The 10,235-nt window shown below is 34.0% G+C and overlaps 1 protein-coding gene across 1 annotated transcript in view; it reads right to left on the reverse strand.

Moving 5' to 3' along the window:
• The window catches only part of AGL (amylo-alpha-1, 6-glucosidase, 4-alpha-glucanotransferase), a 100,617-nt gene that overhangs the window by 75,340 nt on the left and 15,042 nt on the right, over positions 1 to 10,235 (reverse strand). The window contains exons 2-4 of the mRNA XM_006830922.1: positions 8,992 to 9,202; positions 8,033 to 8,199; positions 6,907 to 7,110 (exon numbers count right to left, since the gene is read on the reverse strand). Of these exons, the coding sequence (XP_006830985.1) occupies positions 6,907 to 7,110; positions 8,033 to 8,199; positions 8,992 to 9,202 (582 nt within the window). The remainder of the gene's footprint in view (positions 1 to 6,906; positions 7,111 to 8,032; positions 8,200 to 8,991; positions 9,203 to 10,235) is intronic.

Genomic DNA, 10,235 nt, shown 5'->3' on the forward strand with positions numbered 1-10,235 from the left:
TTGACTCCTATATTATCTTCTAGAAGTTTTATAGTTTTGCGTTTTACATTCTAGTCTACAATCCACTATAAGCTAATGTTTTTGAAAAGTGTAAATTCTGTATCTAGTTTTTTCAGTATTTTCTTAACATGTGGATTCCAGTGGTTCCAGCATGGTTTGTTGATAAGACTGTCTTTTCTTCTTTGAATTGCCTATGTTCCTTTGTCAGAGATCAGTTGACTATATGTTTGAGAGTCTACTTCTGGGCTCTCTATTCTGTTTTCATTGATCTGTCTATTCTTTTACCAGTACACTACACTGTCTTGATTACTATAGCTTTAATTAGCCTTGAAGTGGGTTAGTTTTAGTCATCTAACTCTGCTGTTCTTCAATAGTATGTTGGTTAGTCTGGGTCTTTGCCTCTCATATAAATCTTAGAATTAGCTTGTCTATATTCACCAAAATAACTTGATGGTATTTTATTTGAATTGTGTTGAATCTATAAATTCAGATGTGGACAACTGACATTTTAACAATATTGAATATTTCTATCCAGTAACACGGGGTATCTCTCCATCTTTTTAAATCTTCTTCGATTTCTTCTATCAGGGCTTTGTAGTTTTCCTTATATATAGCTTAAACATTGTTAGATTTACACCAAAGTATTTCACCTCTTTCTGGTGCTAATGTAAATGATGTTGTGTTTTTAATATCAAATTCTAATTCTTCATTGCTAGCTCTGGTAGCGTAGTGGTTACGAATTAGGCTGCGAACCTTAAGGTCAGTGGTTCGAAACTACCAGCCGCTCCGCGGGAGAAAGATGAGGCTTTCTACTCCCGTAAAGATTTACACCCTCGGAAACCCTGTACAGGGTCCCTATGGGTCGGAACCGACTTGACGGCACTTAACAACAACAACAACAAGTGTATAGTAAAGTAGTTGACTTTTAGATATTAATCTTAGATCCTTAATATAATCACTTATAAATTCCAAGAGATTTTTGTTGTTGATTCTTTGGGATTTTCTAGACAGACACAATCATGTCATATGTAAACAAAAAAGATTTAAATTCTACTTTCCTACCTTGAATATCTCTTATTTCCTTTTCTTGTCTAATTGCATTAGCCAGGTCAACCTGGGTTGAATAGAGAGGAGAGGAAATAATCTTGACTTGTTAATCAACTTAGAGGGAAAGCATCTGGTTTTCATCATTAAGCATGATGTCAGTGGTAGCTTTTTATAGATGTTCTTTATCCTGTTGAAGAAATTTCCCTCTACTCTTAGTTTTCTGAGATTTTTAAAAAATCATGAATGGGTGTTGGATTTTATCAAATGCTCTTTTTGCTTCTACTGATATGGTAACATGATTTTTCTTCTTTAGTATACTGATGTGATGATCACATTAATTGATTTTTGAACATTGAACCAGCCTTGTATGACAAGAATAAATCTGTAATGAACATAATGTATACCTATTTTCATACAGTACTGGATTCAATTTACTAAAAATTTGTTAGGATCTTCACATTTATGTTCATGAGAGATATTAGTCTGTATTTTCCTTACTTGTCACATCTCTTTGATATTAGGGTAATGCTAGCTTGATAGAAAGAGCTAGGAAGTATTTCTTCTGCTTGTTTTTCCTGGTACAGATTTTAAAGAATTTTATAACTTCTTCCTGAAATATTTGCTGCTGTGAAAACTTTTTATATACTTGCTCAATATTTCTAATAGAAATAGGCCTATTCAGATTATCTACTTCTCCTTCGAGTGAGCGTGGGTAGACTGTGCCTTTCAAGAAATTGGTCCATTTCTTCTAGGATATCATATTTGTGGGCATAGATTTTTCATAGTATCTCTTTATTACCTTTTTAAGTCCATATGGTCAGTAGTGATGGCTCCTCTTTCATTTCTGATATTAGTAACTTTAATATCAATTTTATTGATCTTTCAAATAACCAACTTTTGGTTTTCTTGTTTTTCACTACTATTTTACTATTTTATGTATCAATCACTTCTGTTCTAACTTTTATTACTCCCTTTCTTCTACTTACTTTGGATTTAATTTTCTTTATAACATTTCCTAAGGCAGAAGCTTTGATTAGTGATTTTAGAACTTTCTTCTTTTTAAATATATATAGTCAATACTATAACTTTTCCTGTATGTAATCCTTTCACTGTAACCATCAAATTTTGATGTTACATTTTCATTTGCTTAAAATAGTTCTTAATTTCTTGAGACTTGTTATTTGACCAATTTATTATTTAGAAGCAATTTATTTGTTATTCAAACATTTTTAGATTTTCTAGCTTCCTTTTATTGATTTCTAGTTTAATTCACTGTGATTTGACATGATACTTTGTATAATATCTGTTTAAAAATGTTTAAGTTCTATTTTATGGTACAGAATGTAGTCAGTTGGAGAAGAATGTGTACTCTGTAGTTCTTGAATGAGGTACTTTATAAATATCAATTAGCTCCAGTTATAGATGGTGCTATCCAATTCAACTATGTCATTACTGATTTTCTGTCTGTTGGATCTGTGTCTAGAGGTAGTTTTTTTTTTTTTTTTTTTTTTTTTGCATATGGATTGTGATGTCCAGTGGTTCCAGTATATTTTGTTGAAATGACTATACTTTCTTCATTGAACTGTCTATGCTACTTTGTCAAAGATCAGCTGACTGTTGTTGCTTTTAGGTGCCATCGAGTCGCTACCATCTCAAAGTGACCCTTTGCACAACAGAACTAAACACTGCCTGGTCCTACACCAATCTCACAATCATTACTACACTTGAGCCCATTGCTGCTGCCAATGAGTCAATCCATCTCATTGGGGGGTCTTCCTCTTTTTCGCTGACCCTGCATGATATCCTACACCAGGGACTGGTCTATCTTGATAATATGTCCAAAATATGAGATGAAGTTTGGCCATCTGGCTTCTAAGGAGCATTCTGGCTATACTTCTTCCAACACAGACTTCTTCACTTTTCTGGCGGTTCACGGTATTTTTAATATTCTCCTCCAAAACCGTAATTCAAATGCATCAATTCTTCTACAATCTTCCCTATTCATTGTCTAACTTTCACATGCATATGAAGCTATTGAAAATACCATGGTTTGGGTTAGGTGCACCTTAGTCCTCAACTGACATCTTTGTTCTTGAACACCTTAAAGAGGTATTGTGCAGATCTGTCTAATGCAACACATCATTTCAATTTCTTGACTGCTGCTTCTTGATGGCATTTTGATCCAAGCAAAATGAGGTTTTCTTTGACAATCTAAAAAATGTCTCCATTTATCTAGAAGTTAATTATTGGTCCAGTTGTGAAGATTTTTGTTTTCTTTACATTGAGGTTCAACTTATACAGAAGGTTGTGGACACTGATCTTTATCAGTAAGTATTTGAAATCCTCTTTGCTTTTAGCAAGCAAAGCTGTATCACCTGCATATCGCAAGCTGTTTCTCCAATCCTGATGCCACGTTCTTCTTCATATAATTTAGCTTCTTGAATTATTTGTTCAGCATATAGTTTGAATAAGTGTGGTGAAAGAGAACAACCCAGACACACACTTTTCCTGATTTTGAACCATTCAATGTCCCCTTGTTCTGTTTGAACACTTGCCTCTTGGTCAATGTTCAAGTTCCTCATGAGCACAATTAAGTGTTTCAAAATACTCATTCTTTGCAATGTTGTCCACAATTTGTCATGATCACACAATTGAAAGCCTTTTGATAGTCAATAAAGCACAGGTAAACATCTTTCTGGTATTCTCTGCTTTCAGCCAAAATCCATCTTATGTAAGCAATGACATCCTTCATTCCATGGATTGAAAGAGTCTTTGGGCAAAATATTGAATGATGCAGAAAGCATCAAAAGAAGATGGAAGGAATAAACACGAGTCACCAAAACATAATAGTCAATGTTTAACCATTTCAAGAGGTAGCATATGAACAAGAGCCAATGATCCCTGAAGGAATTAGTCCAAGGTGTACTGAAGGCATTGGCAAAGAACAAGGCTCTAGGAATTTATGGAATACAAACTGAAATCGTTCAACAAATTGATGCAGCACTGGAGGCACTCACTCATGTATGTCAAGAAATTTAAAAGACAACCATCAGTCCAACTGACTGGAAGAGATCCATATTTGTGCCTGTTCCAAAGGGAGGTGACCCAACGGAATGCATAAATCACAGGACAATATCATTAATATCTCATGCAAGTAAAATTTTGCCAAAGATAATTCAAAAACAGCTGCAGCAGTACATTAACAGGAAGCTACCAAAAGTTCAGGCTGGATTCAGATAGGTCTTATTTTGGCTCTTGTAGACTTGTATTAATTTTCTTGAGCTGCAGTCTGAAATTGCATATAAGCAATTGATGGTGTGTTCCATAGTCTGCTCATGGCCTTGTTTTAGCAGATGACATGGAATTTTTCCACCGTTTCTTTCCACAAATGTAGTAAATTTGATTTATTTGTATTCCATTTGGTGAGGTCCATGTGTATTGTTGTCTTTTATGTTGTTTAAAAAGGGTATTTTCAATGAACAAGTCATTGGTCTTACAAAACTCTATCAGGTGATCTCCAGCATTGGTTCTATCACTAAGGCCATATTTTTCAACCACTGATCCTTCCTCTTTCTTTCTGACCTGTGCATTTTAATCACCAATAATTATCAATACATTTTGATTGCATGTTTGATCAATTTCAGACTGATGTTGTTAGTAAAATTCTTCAATTTCATCATTCCCTGGCTTTAGTAGTTAGTGTGCAAATTTGAATAATAGTGGTAGGAGTATGAATATTATCCTATCATAGACAACACTGCACTTCAAGACTTATCTTGACATGTTCTTTTTGATGATGAATGTGACGCCATTCCTGTTCAATTAGTCATTTCCAGCATAGTAAACCATGTGATTGTCAGATTCAAAATGGCCAACAGTAGTCCATTTCAGCTCATGAATGCCTAGGTTATTGATGTTTATACATTTCATTTCATTTTTTGATTAATTTCCAATTTTTCAAGATTCATACTTGGTAATTCCATGGTCTTAATTATTAATGGATATTTACAGCTACTGACTATGTGGGTCTATTTCTGGGCCCTCTATTCTGTTCCAAACTCTTTATTGTTGGCAATTCTGTTAGGTCAAACTAAGAATCTGTATTATTACTATACAGCTATACATCTCTTCCTCTGGGAGAACTCCAGAGTTGGTGGTTGAGACAGCAGCCTCTGGCTTGCCTCTATCCTATAAGTAAGCTAAGAAAAGGGCAATTGGAACCCAGTATCCTTGACTTGCCTGCCATTTCTAGGGCAAAACTTCTATATGAGTGAGGGCTGGGTGGATGAAGGGAGCCCCAGGCTCTCAGCTGTTCTTGCCTTGTACAAAGATTCTGAAACATAGAGTTGGGGAAATGAAAAATGCTGGTGGCCTGCCTCTCTCAGCACTATATCAAGTACTATAATTCAGCTAACATCATGCTGAGTTGAGTGGTAGCAGCTGGGTGAGGAGTTGGGAGAGCAGATAATGGCTCAAATACCAAAGACCATCATGGTCCTAAATGAGATTTAGTAAATTTTCTTGAGTATTTTCCCACATGCTGATATTGTTAGGATAGTTTCCAGATACTTTTTTTTTTTTTTAATTTAAGGTTTTTATTGTGGATTGAGTGAAAGTTTACAGGGCGCAACATCCAGATACTTTTAACAGTTTTATTTTTTAAAAGAATTTTCAACAGTTATGGTTCTTTTACTGGGTGAGCATCTGTGAAGTCCCTCATGCCACCGTTCCAGAAATCAACTCTTCCTGTATAACTTTTTGTATAAAAGCTGCCTAATAGAAAATATATTATGATTTGTAATGTTTTACAAGGCTGAAACAAAGTTGACTTCTTTTATATCACACAGCTTCTCTCAAATGCTTTAAGAAACATAAACCTGTGGCAGAGACTGCTAATTGTACTCCAATCTTATTCTCCCCTTCTTAATGTTAGCCATACAAAGTCCAAGGTTCAGTTGTATACATGCCTGACAAACTAGAGAAAACATTTCCAACTTCCTTTATAGCAAGGTGTGACATGGGATAAAATCCCATATGAAACACAGAGCAGAAGCAATTTATATACTAGATCATGCACTTAAAAGGCATGAGTTTCCTTTCCCTCTTCCCATTTCCACTGGGTAGAATGTAATAACAGGAGCTGGAGCAGTCAAATTTGATATGATAGAGAAGAAAACGTGGGAGATGGCAGAGTAACAACAGAGAAAGAACCTAGTTCCCTGTCACCATTACGTTTCCATATCAGTCCTGGAATGAGTACCTAATCTTTTAAAATAAATAAAATTCTAGTCTTATTTGTCACTATATTTTTGTCTCTGTTATAGCTGCCTGGGCCATTTCCTAGGTCATACAAAATTGCTAACTAATACCATACTGTACCATGGGTTTACAGGAATACATTTGATGTGAATAACATAGATGTTCATGTAATTATCAATACTGTCAAATTTTAAAGTGATGAATACTGAAATTTTGGATATAAGTAATTTTTCACTGTAGACTTTTATGCTTTGTGTTCCAGGTCATGCAGAAACACCCAATTTTTCAATGTAACTAAAGTTCTTTACCTCCATTTGATTGTCATTATCACTGACACAACTATTATTATCTATGGACTCCTAGTGTGATGCTGTAGGACAAGCACTGGACTTCTAACCACAGGGTTGGTGGTCCAAACCTACTCACTGCTCCTTGGAAACCCAATATAGAATTGCTATGAATTGCTAAGTGGTGGCACTTAACAACAATAATGAAAAGAAGCACCACTGGAGTTTTCAAAATATGTTATATAAAAACAGCAAGGAATGAAGTAACAACATTCTTATAAAAATTAATGAAGACCGTTAATAAAGTTCATACCAGTATGATTGTAGACAACATCAGTAATACAAAGAACATTCCATTCCTTTTTCATTTTTTCTACTAGCTGCCCAACATCATTCCAGGTATATTTTTTATTAGGTCTTGAAAAGTCAGGATTTAATTCTAACTGATTAGCCAGAGAGTAGCATGATCTAGAAAGTCCAAGAGTCTGCAATGGTGTAAAATGAATCATGTTGTAACCTGCAAAGAAAAAAAAAACACAGACAATGACCACTATAAGAAAGTAAGAAAACAAAACTAAAACTAAGAAAAATATAAAATTAAACTTTCTTAAATAATTCTTTAGTAGTAAAGTAAGTAAATTGTTGGAAAAGGAATCAAAGACTTGGGTTCAAATTCTAGCTGTACCACAAGTGACTTAAATCAAATCTACTTAAATCTTTCAGGACCATCAGTGCCTTCATATAAAAGACAGCCATCAGTGCCTTCATATAAAAGACAGGATAATTTGAAAATGACATATATAGTACCTAGCTTGTATTACAGGTTCAGTTTATGAATGCATTTTTTAATTTGCTAGATGGATACATTTACATTTAGAAAATATTCCCTATGCAACTCTATCAGTGAGTGTTCTCTCCCACTTTGTGATGTTCTACAATACTTGAATCCTGTCTGCAGTTATGTCAGTCAACTCTTCATTCCTTTTTTATGCTACTATATATTCAAACTTCACAGCAGAAACTTAATAACGCCCTTTACTAAAGAGTTAAATACATCTTCAGTTGCATTTATTTATGATATACATGTCAGCAAAAATAACTTCCAAGTGGAAGACAGTTAATTAATATTTGCTGAATTAAAATTAATTTAGTGATGCATTTCCATCACACTTTAAATAGTATACTACTAATCTTTATGTGTCAAACTCTTAAAAAAGATATTTACCATGCAGTTCCCTAATTTAAATTGGACCATACTCTTCTATTTTTATAAGTTAAAAAGAGTCAAGGATCAGTAATTAAATATTGTTCAATCTATACATATTGCTAAATATGCTAAAGAAAAAATGAAAGTAGAATCAAAGCCTTTCAAATCTGTACCACAGAGGATAATTTCATTCATTTTTTTAAAAGTAAAATATAAAGAAAGCTGATATTACCTGATTCTTTAGCAACCCTAAGTCTGCTTTCCCATTCATCAAAGGGACCCAAACACTTAGCTAAAAATGTCTGCAGAGTAACACAGTCCAAAGGTAGCATGTGATTATCAGTTCCAACATGTAAAATAGGATCCACAACTATAAAACCGCCACCACTCTTCTCATTTCTAGGGGATAAGACAAACCAAAATCTTTTCATTTAATGACAAGGAAAAGAAATCCTTACCCAACAGTTTCACCCTGTATGGAAAGATTAACTGCTCCAATAAAATAGACTATTTATTTCTAATCATAATGACAATTGTGAGAAGTGTGCAAGACCAGGCAATGTTTCCTTCTTTATAGGGTCACTGAGCTGGAACCGATTCAACAGCACCTAACAACAACAAATCATATTAAAATCATTTTTTAAAGACTGGAACAAAATTTAATAGGAAAGTCACTTTTTACCCTTTCTCAATCTATATATAATTGATGAATTAAATATATGTAACATCTAAAATGTTCATTTAATGAAAAAATAAGTGCCCTAAAATCTATAAGTAGGTAATGTGTTGTTGTTAAGTGCCATAGAATTGGTTCTGACTCATAGCAGCCCTATACAGGGTTTCTGAGGAGCAGCTGGTGAGTTTGAACTGCCAATCTTGTAGTTAGCATCCAGTTCTTAGGGCACCCAAATAAAGAGCATCCTATAACCAAGTTACATAAAAACATGATTTAAATTGCTACTTTAAAAAATATTGATATTAATACTTTGAATTTGTAATGTGCCAAATGATTATCTCTTAGGACATTATTGAACATTTTACAGAGAATTCATTGAAACTGAAGAACCATATCCTATTTTCATGTCAAGAAAGTCCTGTAAACATTATATGGTCATGTTTCATATAGTAACTCTTTACACATTACGCAACAAATTTAGATTTTAGAATAAATTAAACTTTAATATGACTTACCCTTGAAGGAAGTAATACTGAAATGATCCAGACTGTTGAAGATTAACTTTACAGTATTTATCAGAATCATCTTCTCTTTCTATTGGATTTTCCCATTGCAGGGAGCGGAATTTTTCTCGATTGAACACTTCTCCAGGAAATGGGTAATTTGTATACACAGTTACAGCTTTCCCTTGTAAAGTTGGACCTAATCGGAACTGCAGTTCATATCCTAAACAAAAGTGGTATTTCAATAAGCTCAATGAAGGACTTAAATTATCATATAAAAAGGTTTCATTTAAATTATTTAAAAAACTATGATTTTCTACTATGTTTAAAATAATATCAAAGACCTGAAACTGTTTTACAAATTTAGCAGAATATCTATTTCAAAAAAGTATAGTAAAACCTCACAGAACTACTCTGGACTGTCCCAGTCCTCTTTCCCTAGAAAGTGATTGTTCCACACATACCTTGAATTGAATGCTCAGAGGTGGGACAAGGAATCTTTTCTAGAATTTTTCAAATTACAACAAAGTGAATTTGTCCAGAGTTTCAGAGATGATAGTATATAAAATGTCAAAAGTATTAAAGGACACCTGTCTGGCCATACAGAGAAAGCTAGTCTGCAGTAAGAAAAGTTAGCCTCTAGTGAGAGAGAATTGATCATTTTTACAAGAATTCGGAGGCATTTTAGCTTCTGATTTCAGTTGTTTCTGCTACTCCTCAAACTCAGTAGTGTGTTGATATATACTAAACAATTTTGTAGGGTTCACTAATTACTGGTGTAAACAATATCACCTGGTCAACTTCAAACTATGAATGTGCCATCACTCACAGTGTGGAATGGGGATGAAAGGTGACCCAGCAGCCTTTATAAGTCATTGCAAGCAGAACTTTTTGTCAATATTCCTATACTTCATGTTTTAATTAGGAAACCTTTCTTGGAGAGCCAAAATATTCCCATTTTTGTCACACTTAGGTTATTTCTATTAACATACATATAAGATTTATATATTGTGTCACCAGGATGGAGAAAATATGAACACATTAGCAATAAAACTTAATTGTGATAGAAATTTTGGTTGGCTGGAGGTAGATTTTAAGCCTGAATTATAAATACATGAATATAAAAATTCTGATGATAATTCAGCCTATTAGAAATATGTTGTTTTTGTTGTTGTCAGGTGCCATCGAGTCGGAACCGACTCATAGCGACCCCATGCACAGCAGAACGAAACAATGTCCGATCCTGGGCCAACCCC

The sequence above is a fragment of the Chrysochloris asiatica genome, unplaced genomic scaffold (assembly GCF_000296735.1).
Source record: "Chrysochloris asiatica unplaced genomic scaffold, ChrAsi1.0 scaffold00002, whole genome shotgun sequence".
NCBI classification, from domain to species: domain Eukaryota; kingdom Metazoa; phylum Chordata; class Mammalia; order Afrosoricida; family Chrysochloridae; genus Chrysochloris; species Chrysochloris asiatica.